This window comes from Arachis ipaensis, chromosome B7, assembly GCF_059453495.1.
Source record: "Arachis ipaensis isolate K30076 ecotype BB chromosome B7, ASM5945349v1, whole genome shotgun sequence".
Taxonomy (NCBI): Eukaryota; Viridiplantae; Streptophyta; class Magnoliopsida; order Fabales; family Fabaceae; genus Arachis; species Arachis ipaensis.
The window spans coordinates 1,284,553-1,305,014 of record NC_142442.1 but is presented as its reverse complement, the minus strand read 5'-3'; the positions used below and the strand labels follow the sequence as shown (position 1 = coordinate 1,305,014).

Genomic DNA, 20,462 nt, shown 5'->3' with positions numbered 1-20,462 from the left:
GATGAGTCATCTTTGTTAACAAACATCCCAATTCATAGTCTTTGCTTCAAAACATTCTCATTCTCAATAAGTACAAACTCAAAGCATACTATTAATATTTCATTTTCCAAAGGAAGTGGAATAAAATAACACAACTTTAAGGTGTATATAGTATAGTATATAGTACCATAATAAATTAATTAATAATATATATCCACATCTACCTCAGTTGATAATGGGTCATAGCTTGTGCAAGTTAAGAAATAACAACGACAATTAAGATTTGAAAGAACACATTATCCTATTTGTAGGTGAAATCCAAACCCCCACAAATGGCACTATCCAAAAAGATTAGACAGTAACTGATACATGTATAACTGACATCTTATTCTAATATTCTCTCAGATTTGGACTGGAACCCTTCAGGCACATCCATGACCGTGGGGCTTTCTGATGGCTCTGTATCCATTGTTTCTTTCCTTGAATCCAAGTTGGAAATACAAGAAGAATGGAAGGCACATGACTTTGAACTCTGGACAACCGCATTTGATATCCACCAACCAAATTTGGTATATACTGGCTCTGATGATTGTAAATTCAGTTGTTGGGATTTAAGGGATGGTCCTTCCAATCTGGTATTTCAGAATTCCAAAGCTCATAAAATGGGTGTTTGTTGCATTCAAAAGAGTTCTCATGATCCAAATAGCTTAGTAACCGGTAGCTACGACGAAACCTTGAGGGTATGGGACTTGAGAACAATCTCAAAACCTGTTAATGAGACTTCAATTGGCTTGGGGGGAGGAGTTTGGAGGGTGAAGCACCATCCCTACATTCCAAACTTGGTCTTGGCTGCATGTATGCACAATGGTTTTGCAATTGTGTCCATCAAGGGCAACGAAGCGCAAGTGTTGGAAACTTACAAGAAGCATGATTCCCTGGCATATGGAGCAGATTGGCAGAAAGGTGAAGCAAATCACAGAGTTGAGAGAACCAAACCAATTGTGGCTACTTGCTCATTCTATGACAAACTTGTTCGGATATGGAAGCCAGAAAATGAGATTAACTTGTAAGCTTTATGCTTAATGTTTGTAGCAATCTGGAAAAAAATGTAATGCTTAACTATTTATTTGTTGAATCATATGATTGCAGGAAGGTTGGAAGCATGAGTGACACAAAGCATTTCCACTTTTTTATTATTATTTCAAATCCCTTATTTATTGATTCCTTAACCTAATCAATGAAGAAAAAGATAATGATCATCATTATTTTAGGATTTTACTAATTTCATCAAAGAAATAATCTACATAAGAGACTAAGTTAATTTACTTTATTATAAAACTCATGACTAAATTAATTATTGAATAACAATTAAAATAAAGTTTATCGATATATGTTAGTGAAAAAAATTCAAAAGATATTGGACCATATTGGCACGACGTTGTTATTGTCATTTTATTAACAATGTCAAAGTAGATAATTATAAAACTCGACTTAATTAATCAATTTTAAAAATTTTAAGGATTAAATTGATTAGCTAGATAATTTGTTAGTGTTAAATTTAATTTTTGTTTGATTCTAAAGTATTTTTCAAAAAAAAATTACGGATGAAAAAAATTATTTAACAGTTGTTAAAAAAAAGTATTCCATCGTTTAATAGTTGTGCAAAAGAAAATTATGAACGGAAAACATTGTTTAATTGTTAAAAAAAATTCAACTATAATCTACTTCTAAAGTTTTTATTAAAAAGAAATTAGTTAAAAAAAAAAGTGATGGTTTATGAGCAAAACATACCAGGCCATGTGGGCCGAGGGTGCAGCAGCCTATTAACCCTTTACCCTCTCGCCTACACCCAAGTCCCGAGACCCAACTCTCAACTTGGAGAGGACAGGACAGCATATTGCAAATCCATTTAGCCCAACCAAGAATATCCAAACCCATGTTCCATCACAATAATGCCCCCACTCAGGTCACAAGCTTGCGATATTAAGTTCAAAAAATGTTACACCTTCTCATAAGTTTTATAAACCCGTGTGCTCTAATATATATGACCGAGGTGAGACTTGTCAAGCGAAGAATTTAGAACAATGTTATAAATATTTGAATAAAAAATTTGATCTCTAAAATCTATTTTTAAAATATATATATATCTGATTCTTTTCGCCTCATTTTTAAATCTTTTAGAGGCTTATTTATTGTTAATATTTTTTGTAATTTTTTTTGTTAATAATATAAATTTTCGAGTACCATTTTAGTAGTTTATTTTAGATAATTATAAAACTCGACCTAATTAATGAAATTTAAAAGTTATAAGGAAGTTTATTTGTTGTTAATATTTTTTGTGAATTTTTTTGTCAACAATATAAATTTTGGAGCACTATTTTACTAGTGTGAAATTTAATTTTTATTTGATTTAAAATTTTGTTTTCCAAAAAAATATGAATAGAAAAAATTATTTAATGGTTGTGCAAAAGAAAATATATGAAGACAATTTTTTTTAATTGTTGTTAAAAAAATTCGATTATAAAAAAAAATAAAAGGCCAAAAGGGCTGGTGCAGTGAACCGTTATCCCTTTAGTGTTGTGAGTCAGGCACAACCGAGGCCCAACTCGGTACGAGAGAACAGGTCAACAAACACCCATTCAAGCCCAATTGTAACATCATAATGCCTTGCATTGCCAAGCTTGGCAAACATTATATATACTCTTGTTCTTCAATAGATATCACCGATGTGGGACTTCAAACTTAATGGCCAAAAAGGGCTGGTGCAGTGACCCGTTATCCCTTTAGTGTTGTGAGTCAGGCACAACCGAGGCCCAACTCGGTACGAGAGAACAGGTCAACAAACACCCATTCAAGCCCAATTGTAACATCATAATGCCTTGCATTGCCAAGCTTGGCAAACATCATTACTTCTCATTAATTATATATACTCTTGTTCTTCAATAGATATCACCGATGTGGGACTTCAAACTTAATGGCCAAAAAGGGCTGGTGCAGTGACCCGTTATCCCTTTAGTGTTGTGAGTCAGGCACAACCGAGGCCCAACTCGGTACGAGAGAACAGGTCAACAAACACCCATTCAAGCCCAATTGTAACATCATAATGCCTTGCATTGCCAAGCTTGGCAAACATCATTACTTCTCATTAATTATATATACTCTTGTTCTTCAATAGATATCACCGATGTGGGACTTCAAACTTAATGGCCAAAAAGGGCTGGTGCAGTGACCCGTTATCCCTTTAGTGTTGTGAGTCAGGCACAACCGAGGCCCAACTCGGTACGAGAGAACAGGTCAACAAACACCCATTCAAGCCCAATTGTAACATCATAATGCCTTGCATTGCCAAGCTTGGCAAACATCATTACTAAAAAGGGCTGGTGCAGTGACTCGTTATCCCTTTAGTGTTGTGAGTCAGGCACAACCGAGGCCCAACTCGGTACGAGAGAGCAGGTCAACAAACACCCATTCAAGCCCAATTGTAACATCATAATGCCTTGCATTGCCAAGCTTGGCAAACATCATTACTTCTCATTAATTATATATACTCTTGTTCTTCAATAGATCCATTCAAGCCCAATTGTAACATCATAATGCCTTGCATTGCCAAGCTTGGCAAACATCATTACTTCTCATTAATTATATATACTCTTGTTCTTCAATAGATATCACCGATGTGGGACTTCAAACTTAATGGCCAAAAAGGGCTGGTGCAGTGACCCGTTATCCCTTTAGTGTTGTGAGTCAGGCACAACCGAGGCCCAACTCGGTACGAGAGAATAGGTCAACAAACACCCATTCAAGCCCAATTGTAACATCATAATGCCTTGCATTGCCAAGCTTGGCAAACATCATTACTTCTCATTAATTATATATACTCTTGTTCTTCAATAGATATCACCGATGTGGGACTTCAAACTTAATGGCCAAAAAGGGTTGGTGCAGTGACCCGTTATCCCTTTAGTGTTGTGAGTCAGGCACAACCGAGGCCCAACTCGGTACGAGAGAACAGGTCAACAAACACCCATTCAAGCCCAATTGTAACATCATAATGCCTTGCATTGCCAAGCTTGGCAAACATCATTACTTCTCATTAATTATATATACTCTTGTTCTTCAATAGATATCACCGATGTGGGACTTCAAACTTAATGGCCAAAAAGGGCTGGTGCAGTGACCCGTTATCCCTTTAGTGTTGTGAGTCAGGCACAACCGAGGCCCAACTCGGTACGAGAGAACAGGTCAACAAACACCCATTCAAGCCCAATTGTAACATCATAATGCCTTGCATTGCCAAGCTTGGCAAACATCATTACTTCTCATTAATTATATATACTCTTGTTCTTCAATAGATATCACCGATGTGGGACTTCAAACTTAATGGCGAAAAAGGGCTGGTGCAGTGACCCGTTATCCCTTTAGTGTTGTGAGTCAGGCACAACCGAGGCCCAACTCGGTACGAGAGAACAGGTCAACAAACACCCATTCAAGCCCAATTGTAACATCATAATGCCTTGCATTGCCAAGCTTGGCAAACATCATTACTTCTCATTAATTATATATACTCTTGTTCTTCAATAGATATCACCGATGTGGGACTTCAAACTTAATGGCCAAAAAGGGCTGGTGCAGTGACCCGTTATCCCTTTAGTGTTGTGAGTCAGGCACAACCGAGGCCCAACTCGGTACGAGAGAATAGGTCAACAAACACCCATTCAAGCCCAATTGTAACATCATAATGCCTTGCATTGCCAAGCTTGGCAAACATCATTACTTCTCATTAATTATATATACTCTTGTTCTTCAATAGATATCACCGATGTGGGACTTCAAACTTAATGGCCAAAAAGGGCTGGTGCAGTGACCCGTTATCCCTTTAGTGTTGTGAGTCAGGCACAACCGAGGCCCAACTCGGTACGAGAGAACAGGTCAACAAACACCCATTCAAGCCCAATTGTAACATCATAATGCCTTGCATTGCCAAGCTTGGCAAACATCATTACTTCTCATTAATTATATATACTCTTGTTCTTCAATAGATATCACCGATGTGGGACTTCAAACTTAATGGCGAAAAAGGGCTGGTGCAGTGACCCGTTATCCCTTTAGTGTTGTGAGTCAGGCACAACCGAGGCCCAACTCGGTACGAGAGAACAGGTCAACAAACACCCATTCAAGCCCAATTGTAACATCATAATGCCTTGCATTGCCAAGCTTGGCAAACATCATTACTTCTCATTAATTATATATACTCTTGTTCTTCAATAGATATCACCGATGTGGGACTTCAAACTTAATGGCCAAAAAGGGCTGGTGCAGTGACCCGTTATCCCTTTAGTGTTGTGAGTCAGGCACAACCGAGGCCCAACTCGGTACGAGAGAATAGGTCAACAAACACCCATTCAAGCCCAATTGTAACATCATAATGCCTTGCATTGCCAAGCTTGGCAAACATCATTACTTCTCATTAATTATATATACTCTTGTTCTTCAATAGATATCACCGATGTGGGACTTCAAACTTAATGGCCAAAAAGGGCTGGTGCAGTGACCCGTTATCCCTTTAGTGTTGTGAGTCAGGCACAACCGAGGCCCAACTCGGTACGAGAGAACAGGTCAACAAACACCCATTCAAGCCCAATTGTAACATCATAATGCCTTGCATTGCCAAGCTTGGCAAACATCATTACTTCTCATTAATTATATATACTCTTGTTCTTCAATAGATATCACCGATGTGGGACTTCAAACTTAATGGCCAAAAAGGGCTGGTGCAGTGACCCGTTATCCCTTTAGTGTTGTGAGTCAGGCACAACCGAGGCCCAACTCGGTACGAGAGAACAGGTCAACAAACACACATTCAAGCCCAATTGTAACATCATAATGCCTTGCATTGCCAAGCTTGGCAAACATCATTACTTCTCATTAATTATATATACTCTTGTTCTTCAATAGATATCACCGATGTGGGACTTCAAACTTAATGGCCAAAAAGGGCTGGTGCAGTGACCCGTTATCCCTTTAGTGTTGTGAGTCAGGCAAACCGAGGCACAACCGAGGCCCAACTCGGTACGAGAGAACAGGTCAACAAACACCCATTCAAGCCCAATTGTAACATCATAATGCCTTGCATTGCCAAGCTTGGCAAACATCATTACTTCTCATTAATTATATATACTCTTGTTCTTCAATAGATATCACCGATGTGGGACTTCAAACTTAATGACCAAAAAGGGCTGGTGCAGTGACCCGTTATCCCTTTAGTGTTGTGAGTCAGGCACAACCGAGGCCCAACTCGGTACGAGAGAACAGGTCAACAAACACCCATTCAAGCCCAATTGTAACATCATAATGCCTTGCACTGCCAAGCTTGGCAAACATCATTACTTCTCATTAATTATATATACTCTTGTTCTTCAATAGATATCACCGATGTGGGACTTCAAACTTAATGGCCAAAAAGGGCTGGTGCCGGTACGAGAGAACAGGTCAACAAACACCCATTCAAGCCCAATTGTAACATCATAATGCCTTGCATTGCCAAGCTTGGCAAACATCATTACTTCTCATTAATTATATATACTCTTGTTCTTCAATAGATATCACCGATGTGGGACTTCAAACTTAATGGCCAAAAAGGGCTGGTGCAGTGACCCGTTATCCCTTTAGTGTTGTGAGTCAGGCACAACCGAGGCCCAACTCGGTACGAGAGAACAGGTCAACAAACACCCATTCAAGCCCAATTGTAACATCATAATGCCTTGCATTGCCAAGCTTGGCAAACATCATTACTTCTCATTAATTATATATACTCTTGTTCTTCAATAGATATCACCGATGTGGGACTTCAAACTTAATGGCCAAAAAGGGCTGGTGCAGTGACCCGTTATCCCTTTAGTGTTGTGAGTCAGGCACAACCGAGGCCCAACTCGGTACGAGAGAACAGGTCAACAAACACCCATTCAAGCCCAATTGTAACATCATAATGCCTTGCATTGCCAAGCTTGGCAAACATCATTACTTCTCATTAATTATATATACTCTTGTTCTTCAATAGATATCACCGATGTGGGACTTCAAACTTAATGGCCAAAAAGGGCTGGTGCAGTGACCCGTTATCCCTTTAGTGTTGTGAGTCAGGCACAACCGAGGCCCAACTCGGTACGAGAGAACAGGTCAACAAACACCCATTCAAGCCCAATTATGGCCAAAAAGGGCTGGTGCAGTGACCCGTTATCCCTTTAGTGTTGTGAGTCAGGCACAACCGAGACCCAACTCGGTACGAGAGAACAGGTCAACAAACACCCATTCAAGCCCAATTGTAACATCATAATGCCTTGCATTGCCAAGCTTGGCAAACATCATTACTTCTCATTAATTATATATACTCTTGTTCTTCAATAGATATCACCGATGTGGGACTTCAAACTTAATGGCCAAAAAGGGCTGGTGCAGTGACCCGTTATCCCTTTAGTGTTGTGAGTCAGGCACAACCGACGCCCAACTCGGTACGAGAGAACAGGTCAACAAACACCCATTCAAGCCCAATTGTAACAACATAATGCCTTGCATTGCCAAGCTTGGCAAACATCATTACTTCTCATTAATTATATATACTCTTATTCTTCAATAGATATCACCGATGTGGGACTTCAAACTTAATGGCCAAAAAGGGCTGGTGCAGTGACCCGTTATCCCTTTAGTGTTGTGAGTCAGGCACAACCGAGGCCCAACTCGGTACGAGAGAACAGGTCAACAAACACCCATTCAAGCCCAATTGTAACATCATAATGCCTTGCATTGCCAAGCTTGGCAAACATCATTACTTCTCATTAATTATATATACTCTTGTTCTTCAATAGATATCACCGATGTGGGACTTCAAACTTAATGGCCAAAAAGGGCTGGTGCAGTGACCCGTTATCCCTTTAGTGTTGTGAGTCAGGCACAACCGAGGCCCAACTCGGTACGAGAGAACAGGTCAACAAACACCCATTCAAGCCCAATTGTAACATCATAATGCCTTGCATTGCCAAGCTTGGCAAACATCATTACTTCTCATTAATTATATATACTCTTGTTCTTCAATAGATATCACCGATGTGGGACTTCAAACTTAATGGCCAAAAGGGGCTGGTGCAGTGACCCGTTATCCCTTTAGTGTTGTGAGTCAGGCACAACCGAGGCCCAACTCGGTACGAGAGAACAGGTCAACAAACACCCATTCAAGCCCAATTGTAACATCATAATGCCTTGCATTGCCAAGCTTGGCAAACATCATTACTTCTCATTAATTATATATACTCTTGTTCTTCAATAGATATCACCGATGTGGGACTTCAAACTTAATGGCCAAAAGGGGCTGGTGCAGTGACCCGTTATCCCTTTAGTGTTGTGAGTCAGGCACAACCGAGGCCCAACTCGGTACGAGAGAACAGGTCAACAAACACCCATTCAAGCCCAATTGTAACATCATAATGCCTTGCATTGCCAAGCTTGGCAAACATCATTACTTCTCATTAATTATATATACTCTTGTTCCGATGTGGGACTTCAAACTTAATGGCCAAAAAGGGCTGGTGCAGTGACCCGTTATCCCTTTAGTGTTGTGAGTCAGGCACAACCGAGGCTTAACTCGGTACAAGAGAACAGGTCAACAAACACCCATTCAAGCCCAATTGTAACATCATAATGCCTTGCATTGCCAAGCTTGGCAAACATCATTACTTCTCATTAATTATATATACTCTTGTTCTTCAATAGATATCACCGATGTGGGACTTCAAACTTAATGGCCAAAAAGGGCTGGTGCAGTGACCCGTTATCCCTTTAGTGTTGTGAGTCAGGCACAACCGAGGCCCAACTCGGTACGAGAGAACAGGTCAACAAACACCCATTCAAGGGGCTGGTGCAGTGACCCGTTATCCCTTTAGTGTTGTGAGTCAGGCACAACCGAGGCCCAACTCGGTACGAGAGAACAGGTCAACAAACACCCATTCAAGCCCAATTGTAACATCATAATGCCTTGCATTGCCAAGCTTGGCAAACATCATTACTTCTCATTAATTATATATACTCTTGTTCTTCAATAGATATCACCGAGGTGGGACTTCAAACTTAATGGCCAAAAAGGGCTGGTGCAGTGACCCGTTATCCCTTTAGTGTTGTGAGTCAGGCACAACCGAGGCCCAACTCGGTACGAGAGAACAGGTCAACAAACACCCATTCAAGCCCAATTGTAACAACATAATGCCTTGCATTGCCAAGCTTGGCAAACATCATTACTTCTCATTAATTATATATACTCTTATTCTTCAATAGATATCACCGATGTGGGACTTCAAACTTAATGGCCAAAAAAGGCTGGTGCAGTGACCCGTTATCCCTTTAGTGTTGTGAGTCAGGCACAACCGAGGCCCAACTCGGTACGAGAGAACAGGTAAACAAACACCCATTCAAGCCCAATTGTAACATCATAATGCCTTGCATTGCCAAGCTTGGCAAACATCATTACTTCTCATTAATTATATATACTCTTGTTCTTCAATAGATATCACCGATGTGGGACTTCAAACTTAATGGCCAAAAAGGGCTGGTGCAGTGACCCGTTATCCCTTTAGTGTTGTGAGTCAGGCACAACCGAGGCCCAACTCGGTACGAGAGAACAGGTCAACAAACACCCATTCAACCCCAATTGTAACATCATAATGCCTTGCATTGCCAAGCTTGGCAAACATCATTACTTCTCATTAATTATATATACTCTTGTTCTTCAATAGATATCACCGATGTGGGACTTCAAACTTAATGGCCAAAAGGGGCTGGTGCAGTGACCCGTTATCCCTTTAGTGTTGTGAGTCAGGCACAACCGAGGCCCAACTCGGTACGAGAGAACAGGTCAACAAACACCCATTCAAGCCCAATTGTAACATCATAATGCCTTGCATTGCCAAGCTTGGCAAACATCATTACTTCTCATTAATTATATATACTCTTGTTCTTCAATAGATATCACCGATGTGGGACTTCAAACTTAATGGCCAAAAGGGGCTGGTGCAGTGACCCGTTATCCCTTTAGTGTTGTGAGTCAGGCACAACCGAGGCCCAACTCGGTACGAGAGAACAGGTTAACAAACACCCATTCAAGCCCAATTGTAACATCATAATGCCTTGCATTGCCAAGCTTGGCAAACATCATTACTTCTCATTAATTATATATACTCTTGTTCCGATGTGGGACTTCAAACTTAATGGCCAAAAAGGGCTGGTGCAGTGACCCGTTATCCCTTTAGTGTTGTGAGTCAGGCACAACCGAGGCCTAACTCGGTACGAGAGAACAGGTCAACAAACACCCATTCAAGCCCAATTGTAACATCATAATGCCTTGCATTGCCAAGCTTGGCAAACATCATTACTTCTCATTAATTATGTATACTCTTGTTCTTCAATAGATATCACCGATGTGGGACTTCAAACTTAATGGCTAAAAAGGGCTGGTGCAGTGACCCGTTATCCCTTTAGTGTTGTGAGTCAGGCACAACCGAGGCCCAACTCGGTACGAGAGAACAGGTCAACAAACACCCATTCAAGGGGCTGGTGGTGCAGTGACCCGTTATCCCTTTAGTGTTGTGAGTCAGGCACAACCGAGGCCCAACTCGGTACGAGAGAACAGGTCAACAAACACCCATTCAAGCCCAATTGTAACATCATAATGCCTTGCATTGCCAAGCTTGGCAAACATCATTACTTCTCATTAATTATATATACTCTTGTTCTTCAATAGATATCACCGAGGTGGGACTTCAAACTTAATGGCCAAAAAGGGCTGGTGCAGTGACCCGTTATCCCTTTAGTGTTGTGAGTCAGGCACAACCGAGGCCCAACTCGGTACGAGAGAACAGGTCAACAAACACCCATTCAAGCCCAATTGTAACATCATAATGCCTTGCATTGCCAAGCTTGGCAAACATCATTACTTCTCATTAATTATATATACTCTTGTTCTTCAATAGATATCACCGATGTGGGACTTCAAACTTAATGGCCAAAAAGGGCTGGTGCAGTGACCCGTTATCCCTTTAGTGTTGTGAGTCAGGCACAACCGAGGCCCAACTCGGTACGAGAGAACAGGTCAACAAACACCCATTCAAGCCCAATTGTAACATCATAATGCCTTGCATTGCCAAGCTTGGCAAACATCATTACTTCTCATTAATTATATATACTCTTGTTCTTCAATAGATATCACCGATGTGGGACTTCAAACTTAATGGCCAAAAAGGGCTGGTGCAGTGACCCGTTATCCCCTTAGTGTTGTGAGTCAGGCACAACCGAGGCCCAACTCGGTACGAGAGAACAGGTCAACAAACACCCAATTCAAGCCCAATTGTAACATCATAATGCCTTGCATTGCCAAGCTTGGCAAACATCATTACTTCTCATTAATTATATATACTCTTGTTCTTCAATAGATATCACCGATGTGGGACTTCAAACTTAATGGCCAAAAAGGGCTGGTGCAGTGACCCGTTATCCCTTTAGTGTTGTGAGTCAGGCGCAACCGAGGCCCAACTCGGTACGAGAGAACAGGTCAACAAACACCCATTCAAGCCCAATTGTAACATCATAATGCCTTGCACTGCCAAGCTTGGCAAACATCATTACTTCTCATTAATTATATATACTCTTGTTCTTCAATAGATATCACCGATGTGGGACTTCAAACTTAATGGCCAAAAAGTGCTGGTGCAGTGACCCGTTATCCCTTTAGTGTTGTGAGTCAGGCACAACCGAGGCCCAACTCGGTACGAGAGAACAGGTCAACAAACACCCATTCAAGCCCAATTATAACATCATAATGCCTTGCATTGCCAAGCTTGGCAAACATCATTACTTCTCATTAATTATATATACTCTTGTTCTTCAATAGATATCACCGATGTGGGACTTCAAACTTAATGGCCAAAAAGGGCTGGTGCTGTGACCCGTTATCCCTTTAGTGTTGTGAGTCAGGCACAACCGAGGCCCAACTCGGTACGAGAGAACAGGTCAACAAACACCCATTCAAGCCCAATTGTAACATCATAATGCCTTGCATTGCCAAGCTTGGCAAACATCATTACTTCTCATTAATTATATATACTCTTGTTCTTCAATAGATATCACCGATGTGGGACTTCAAACTTAATGGCCAAAAAGGGCTGGTGCAGTGACCCGTTATCCCTTTAGTGTTGTGAGTCAGGCACAACCGAGGCCCAACTCGGTACGAGAGAACAGGTAAACAAACACCCATTCAAGCCCAATTGTAACATCATAATGCCTTGCATTGCCAAGCTTGGCAAACATCATTACTTCTCATTAATTATATATACTCTTGTTCTTCAATAGATATCACCGATGTGGGACTTCAAACTTAATGGCCAAAAAGGGCTGGTGCAGTGACCCGTTATCCCTTTAGTGTTGTGAGTCAGGCACAACCGAGGCCCAACTCGGTACGAGAGAACAGGTCAACAAACACCCATTCAAGCCCAATTGTAACATCATAATGCCTTGCATTGCCAAGCTTGGCAAACATCATTACTTCTCATTAATTATATATACTCTTGTTCTTCAATAGATATCACCGATGTGGGACTTCAAACTTAATGGCCAAAAAGGGCTGGTGCAGTGACCCGTTATCCCTTTAGTGTTGTGAGTCAGGCACAACCGAGGCCCAACTCGGTACGAGAGAACAGGTCAACAAACACCCATTCAAGCCCAATTGTAACATCATAATGCCTTGCATTGCCAAGCTTGGCAAACATCATTACTTCTCATTAATTATATATACTCTTGTTCCGATGTGGGACTTCAAACTTAATGGCCAAAAAGGGCTGGTGCAGTGACCCGTTATCCCTTTAGTGTTGTGAGTCAGGCACAACCGAGGCCTAACTCGGTACAAGAGAACAGGTCAACAAACACCCATTCAAGCCCAATTGTAACATCATAATGCCTTGCATTGCCAAGCTTGGCAAACATCATTACTTCTCATTAATTATATATACTCTTGTTCTTCAATAGATATCACCGAGGTGGGACTTCAAACTTAATGGCCAAAAAGGGCTGGTGCAGTGACCCGTTATCCCTTTAGTGTTGTGAGTCAGGCACAACCGAGGCCCAACTCGGTACGAGAGAACAGGTCAACAAACACCCATTCAAGCCCAATTGTAACATCATAATGCCTTGCATTGCCAAGCTTGGCAAACATCATTACTTCTCATTAATTATATATACTCTTGTTCTTCAATAGATATCACCGAGGTGGGACTTCAAACTTAATGGCCAAAAAGGGCTGGTGCAGTGACCCGTTATCCCTTTAGTGTTGTGAGTCAGGCACAACCGAGGCCCAACTCGGTACGAGAGAACAGGTCAACAAACACCCATTCAAGCCCAATTGTAACAACATAATGCCTTGCATTGCCAAGCTTGGCAAACATCATTACTTCTCATTAATTATATATACTCTTATTCTTCAATAGATATCACCGATGTGGGACTTCAAACTTAATGGCCAAAAAGGGCTGGTGCAGTGACCCGTTATCCCTTTAGTGTTGTGAGTCAGGCACAACCGAGGCCCAACTCGGTACGAGAGAACAGGTCAACAAACACCCATTCAAGCCCAATTGTAACATCATAATGCCTTGCATTGCCAAGCTTGGCAAACATCATTACTTCTCATTAATTATATATACTCTTGTTCTTCAATAGATATCACCGAGGTGGGACTTCAAACTTAATGGCCAAAAAGGGCTGGTGCAGTGACCCGTTATCCCTTTAGTGTTGTGAGTCAGGCACAACCGAGGCCCAACTCGGTACGAGAGAACAGGTCAACAAACACCCATTCAAGCCCAATTGTAACATCATAATGCCTTGCATTGCCAAGCTTGGCAAACATCATTACTTCTCATTAATTATATATACTCTTGTTCCGATGTGGGACTTCAAACTTAATGGCCAAAAAGGGCTGGTGCAGTGACCCGTTATCCCTTTAGTGTTGTGAGTCAGGCACAACCGAGGCCTAACTCGGTACAAGAGAACAGGTCAACAAACACCCATTCAAGCCCAATTGTAACATCATAATGCCTTGCATTGCCAAGCTTGGCAAACATCATTACTTCTCATTAATTATATATACTCTTGTTCTTCAATAGATATCACCGAGGTGGGACTTCAAACTTAATGGCCAAAAAGGGCTGGTGCAGTGACCCGTTATCCCTTTAGTGTTGTGAGTCAGGCACAACCGAGGCCCAACTCGGTACGAGAGAACAGGTCAACAAACACCCATTCAAGCCCAATTGTAACATCATAATGCCTTGCATTGCCAAGCTTGGCAAACATCATTACTTCTCATTAATTATATATACTCTTGTTCTTCAATAGATATCACCGATGTGGGACTTCAAACTTAATGGCCAAAAAGGGCTGGTGCAGTGACCCGTTATCCCTTTAGTGTTGTGAGTCAGGCACAACCGAGGCCCAACTCGGTACGAGAGAACAGGTCAACAAACACCCATTCAAGCCCAATTGTAACATCATAATGCCTTGCATTGCCAAGCTTGGCAAACATCATTACTTCTCATTAATTATATATACTCTTGTTCTTCAATAGATATCACCGATGTGGGACTTCAAACTTAATGGCCAAAAAGGGCTGGTGCAGTGACCCGTTATCCCTTTAGTGTTGTGAGTCAGGCACAACCGAGGCCCAACTCGGTACGAGAGAACAGGTCAACAAACACCCATTCAAGCCCAATTGTAACATCATAATGCCTTGCATTGCCAAGCTTGGCAAACATCATTACTTCTCATTAATTATATATACTCTTGTTTCGATGTGGGACTTCAAACTTGATGGCCAAAAAGGGCTGGTGCAGTGACCCGTTATCCCTTTAGTGTTGTGAGTCAGGCACAACCGAGGCCTAACTCGGTACAAGAGAACAGGTCAACAAACACCCATTCAAGCCCAATTGTAACATCATAATGCCTTGCATTGCCAAGCTTGGCAAACATCATTACTTCTCATTAATTATATATACTCTTGTTCTTCAATAGATATCACCGATGTGGGACTTCAAACTTAATGGCCAAAAAGGGCTGGTGCAGTGACCCGTTATCCCTTTAGTGTTGTGAGTCAGGCACAACCGAGGCCCAACTCGGTACGAGAGAACAGGTCAACAAACACCCATTCAAGGGGCTGGTGCAGTGACCCGTTATCCCTTTAGTGTTGTGAGTCAGGCACAACCGAGGCCCAACTCGGTACGAGAGAACAGGTCAACAAACACCCATTCAAGCCCAATTGTAACATCATAATGCCTTGCATTGCCAAGCTTGGCAAACATCATTACTTCTCATTAATTATATATACTCTTGTTCTTCAATAGATATCACCGAGGTGGGACTTCAAACTTAATGGCCAAAAAGGGCTGGTGCAGTGACCCGTTATCCCTTTAGTGTTGTGAGTCAGGCACAACCGAGGCCCAACTCGGTACGAGAGAACAGGTCAACAAACACCCATTCAAGCCCAATTGTAACAACATAATGCCTTGCATTGCCAAGCTTGGCAAACATCATTACTTCTCATTAATTATATATACTCTTATTCTTCAATAGATATCACCGATGTGGGACTTCAAACTTAATGGCCAAAAAGGGCTGGTGCAGTGACCCGTTATCCCTTTAGTGTTGTGAGTCAGGCACAACCGAGGCCCAACTCGGTACGAGAGAACATGTCAACAAACACCCATTCAAGCCCAATTGTAACATCATAATGCCTTGCATTGCCAAGCTTGGCAAACATCATTACTTCTCATTAATTATATATACTCTTGTTCTTCAATAGATATCACCGATGTGGGACTTCAAACTTAATGGCCAAAAAGGGCTGGTGCAGTGACCCGTTATCCCTTTAGTGTTGTGAGTCAGGCACAACCGAGGCCCAACTCGGTACGAGAGAACAGGTCAACAAACACCCATTCAAGCCCAATTGTAACATCATAATGCCTTGCATTGCCAAGCTTGGCAAACATCATTACTTCTCATTAATTATATATACTCTTGTTCTTCAATAGATATCACCGATGTGGGACTTCAAACTTAATGGCCAAAAGGGGCTGGTGCAGTGACCCGTTATCCCTTTAGTGTTGTGAGTCAGGCACAACCGAGGCCCAACTCGGTACGAGAGAACAGGTCAATAAACACCCATTCAAGCCCAATTGTAACATCATAATGCCTTGCATTGCCAAGCTTGGCAAACATCATTACTTCTCATTAATTATATATACTCTTGTTCTTCAATAGATATCACCGATGTGGGACTTCAAACTTAATGGCCAAAAGGGGCTGGTGCAGTGACCCGTTATCCCTTTAGTGTTGTGAGTCAGGCACAACCGAGGCCCATCTCGGTACGAGAGAACAGGTCATCAAACACCCATTCAAGCCCAATTGTAACATCATAATGCCTTGCATTGCCAAGCTTGGCAAACATCATTACTTCTCATTAATTATATATACTCCTGTTCCGATGTGGGACTTCAAACTTAATGGCCAAAAAGGGCTGGTGCCGTGACCTGTTATCCCTTTAGTGTTGTGAGTCAGGCACAACCGAGGCCCAACTCGGTACGAGAGAACAGGTCAACAAACACCCATTCAAGCCCAATTGTAACATCATAATGCCTTGCATTGCCAAGCTTGGCAAACATCATTACTTCTCATTAATTATATATACTCTTGTTCTTCAATAGATATCACCGATGTGGGACTTCAAACTTAATGGCCAAAAAGGGCTGGTGCAGTGACCCGTTATCCCTTTAGTGTTGTGAGTCAGGCACAACCGAGGCCCAACTCGGTACGAGAGAACAGGTCAACAAACACCCATTCAAGCCCAATTGTAACATCATAATGCCTTGCATTGCCAAGCTTGGCAAACATCATTACTTCTCATTAATTATATATACTCTTGTTCTTCAATAGATATCACCGATGTGGGACTTCAAACTTAATGGCCAAAAAGGGCTGGTGCAGTGACCCGTTATCCCTTTAGTGTTGTGAGTCAGGCACAACCGAGGCCCAACTCGGTACGAGAGAACAGGTCAACAAACACCCATTCAAGCCCAATTGTAACAACATAATGCCTTGCATTGCCAAGCTTGGCAAACATCATTACTTCTCATTAATTATATATACTCTTGTTCTTCAATAGATATCACCGATGTGGGACTTCAAACTTAATGGCCAAAAAGGGCTGGTGCAGTGACCCGTTATCCCTTTAGTGTTGTGAGTCAGGCACAACCGAGGCCCAACTCGGTACGAGAGAACAGGTCAACAAACACCCATTCAAGCCCAATTGTAACATCATAATGCCTTGCATTGCCAAGCTTGGCAAACATCATTACTTCTCATTAATTATATATACTCTTGTTCTTCAATAGATATCACCGATGTGGGACTTCAAACTTAATGGCCAAAAAGGGCTGGTGCAGTGACACGTTATCCCTTTAGTGTTGTGAGTCAGGCACAACCGAGGCCCAACTCGGTACGAGAGAGCAGGTCAACAAACACCCATTCAAGCCCAATTGTAACATCATAATGCCTTGCATTGCCAAGCTTGGCAAACATCATTACTTCTCATTAATTATATATACTCTTGTTCTTCAATAGATATCACCGATGTGGGACTTCAAACTTAATGGCCAAAAAGGGCTGGTGCAGTGACCCGTTATCCCTTTAGTGTTGTGAGTCAGGCACAACCGAGGCCCAACTCGGTACGAGAGAACAGGTCAACAAACACCCATTCAAGCCCAATTGTAACATCATAATGCCTTGCATTGCCAAGCTTGGCAAACATCATTACTTCTCATTAATTATATATACTCTTGTTCTTCAATAGATATCACCGATGTGGGACTTCAAACTTAATGGCCAAAAAGAGCTGGTGCAGTGACCCGTTATCCCTTTAGTGTTGTGAGTCAGGCACAACCGAGGCCCAACTCGGTACGAGAGAACAGGTCAACAAACACCCATTCAAGCCCAATTGTAACATCATAATGCCTTGCATTGCCAAGCTTGGCAAACATCATTACTTCTCATTAATTATATATACTCTTGTTCTTCAATAGATATCACCGATGTGGGACTTCAAACTTAATGGCCAAAAAGGGCTGGTGCAGTGACCCGTTATCCCTTTAGTGTTGTGAGTCAGGCACAACCGAGGCCCAACTCGGTACGAGAGAACAGGTCAACAAACACCCATTCAAGCCCAATTGTAACAACATAATGCCTTGCATTGCCAAGCTTGGCAAACATCATTACTTCTCATTAATTATATATACTCTTGTTCTTCAATAGATATCACCGATGTGGGACTTCAAACTTAATGGCCAAAAAGGGCTGGTGCAGTGACCCGTTATCCCTTTAGTGTTGTGAGTCAGGCACAACCGAGGCCCAACTCGGTACGAGAGAACAGGTCAACAAACACCCATTCAAGCCCAATTGTAACATCATAATGCCTTGCATTGCCAAGCTTGGCAAACATCATTACTTCTCATTAATTATATATACTCTTGTTCTTCAATAGATATCACCGATGTGGGACTTCAAACTTAATGGCCAAAAAGGGCTGGTGCAGTGACCCGTTATCCCTTTAGTGTTGTGAGTCAGGCACAACCGAGGCCCAGGGGCTGGTGCAGTGACCCGTTATCCCTTTAGTGTTGTGAGTCAGGCACAACCGAGGCCCAACTCGGTACGAGAGAACAGGTCAACAAACACCCATTCAAGCCCAATTGTAACATCATAATGCCTTGCATTGCCAAGCTTGGCAAACATCATTACTTCTCATTAATTATATATACTCTTGTTCTTCAATAGATATCACCGATGTGGGACTTCAAACTTAATGGCCAAAAAGGGCTGGTGCAGTGACCCGTTATCCCTTTAGTGTTGTGAGTCAGGCACAACCGAGGCCCAACTCGGTACGAGAGAACAGGTCAACAAACACCCATTCAAGCCCAATTGTAACATCATAATGCCTTGCATTGCCAAGCTTGGCAAACATCATTACTTCTCATTAATTATATATACTCTTGTTCTTCAATAGATATCACCGATGTGGGACTTCAAACTTAATGGCCAAAAAGAGCTGGTGCAGTGACCCGTTATCCCTTTAGTGTTGTGAGTCAGGCACAACCGAGGCCCAACTCGGTACGAGAGAACAGGTCAACAAACACCCATTCAAGCCCAATTGTAACATCATAATGCCTTGCATTGCCAAGCTTGGCAAACATCATTACTTCTCATTAAATATATATACTCTTGTTCTTCAATAGATATCACCGATGTGGGACTTCAAACTTAATGGCCAAAAAGGGCTGGTGCAGTGACCCGTTATCCCTTTAGTGTTGTGAGTCAGGCACAACCGAGGCCCAACTCGGTACGAGAGAACAGGTCAACAAACACCCATTCAAGCCCAATTGTAACAACATAATGCCTTGCATTGCCAAGCTTGGCAAACATCATTACTTCTCATTAATTATATATACTCTTGTTCTTCAATAGATATCACCGATGTGGGACTTCAAACTTAATGGCCAAAAAGGGCTGGTGCAGTGACCCGTTATCCCTTTAGTGTTGTGAGTCAGGCACAACCGAGGCCCAACTCGGTACGAGAGAACAGGTCAACAAACACCCATTCAAGCCCAATTGTAACATCATAATGCCTTGCATTGCCAAGCTTGGCAAACATCATTACTTCTCATTAATTATATATACTCTTGTTCTTCAATAGATATCACCGATGTGGGACTTCAAACTTAATGGCCAAAAAGGGCTGGTGCAGTGACCCGTTATCCCTTTAGTGTTGTGAGTCAGGCACAACCGAGGCCCAGGGGCTGGTGCAGTGACCCGTTATCCCTTTAGTGTTGTGAGTCAGGCACAACCGAGGCCCAACTCGGTACGAGAGAACAGGTCAACAAACACCCATTCAAGCCCAATTGTAACATCATAATGCCTTGCATTGCCAAGCTTGGCAAACATCATTACTTCTCATTAATTATATATACTCTTGTTCTTCAATAGATATCACCGATGTGGGACTTCAAACTTAATGGCCAAAAAGGGCTGGTGCAGTGACCCGTTATCCCTTTAGTGTTGTGAGTCAGGCACAACCGAGGCCCAACTCGGTACGAGAGAACAGGTCAACAAACACCCATTCAAGCCCAATTGTAACATCATAATGCCTTGCATTGCCAAGCTTGGCAAACATCATTACTTCTCATTAATTATATATACTCTTGTTCTTCAATAGATATCACCGATGTGGGACTTCAAACTTAACTGCCAAAAAGGGCTGGTGCAGTGACCCGTTATCCCTTTAGTGTTGTGAGTCAGGCACAACCGAGGCCCAACTCGGTACGAGAGAACAGGTCAACAAACACCCAATTCAAGCCCAATTG

The 20,462-nt window shown here is 42.0% G+C and overlaps 1 protein-coding gene across 1 annotated transcript; it reads left to right on the top strand.

Annotated features, from left to right (window-relative positions):
- The first annotated feature begins 413 nt into the window (after positions 1 to 413).
- On the top strand, positions 414 to 1,149 carry LOC148550122 (uncharacterized). Its single transcript, XM_088494097.1, has 2 exons — positions 414 to 1,015; positions 1,128 to 1,149. Exons 1-2 carry the CDS (start codon positions 414 to 416, stop codon positions 1,147 to 1,149), a joined length of 624 nt encoding a protein of 207 aa, XP_088350223.1.
- Positions 1,150 to 20,462: the final 19,313 nt, after the last annotated feature.

Excerpts from the sequence above, each read along its gene's own strand:
- LOC148550122 (XM_088494097.1), top strand. The coding sequence starts at position 414 with ATGACCGTGGGGCTTTCTGATGGCTCTGTATCCATTGTTTCTTTCCTT. Across the intron at positions 1,016-1,127 it reads TTCTATGACAAACTTGTTCG|GGAAGGTTGGAAGCATGAGT; the intron begins GATATGGAAGCC and ends CATATGATTGCA.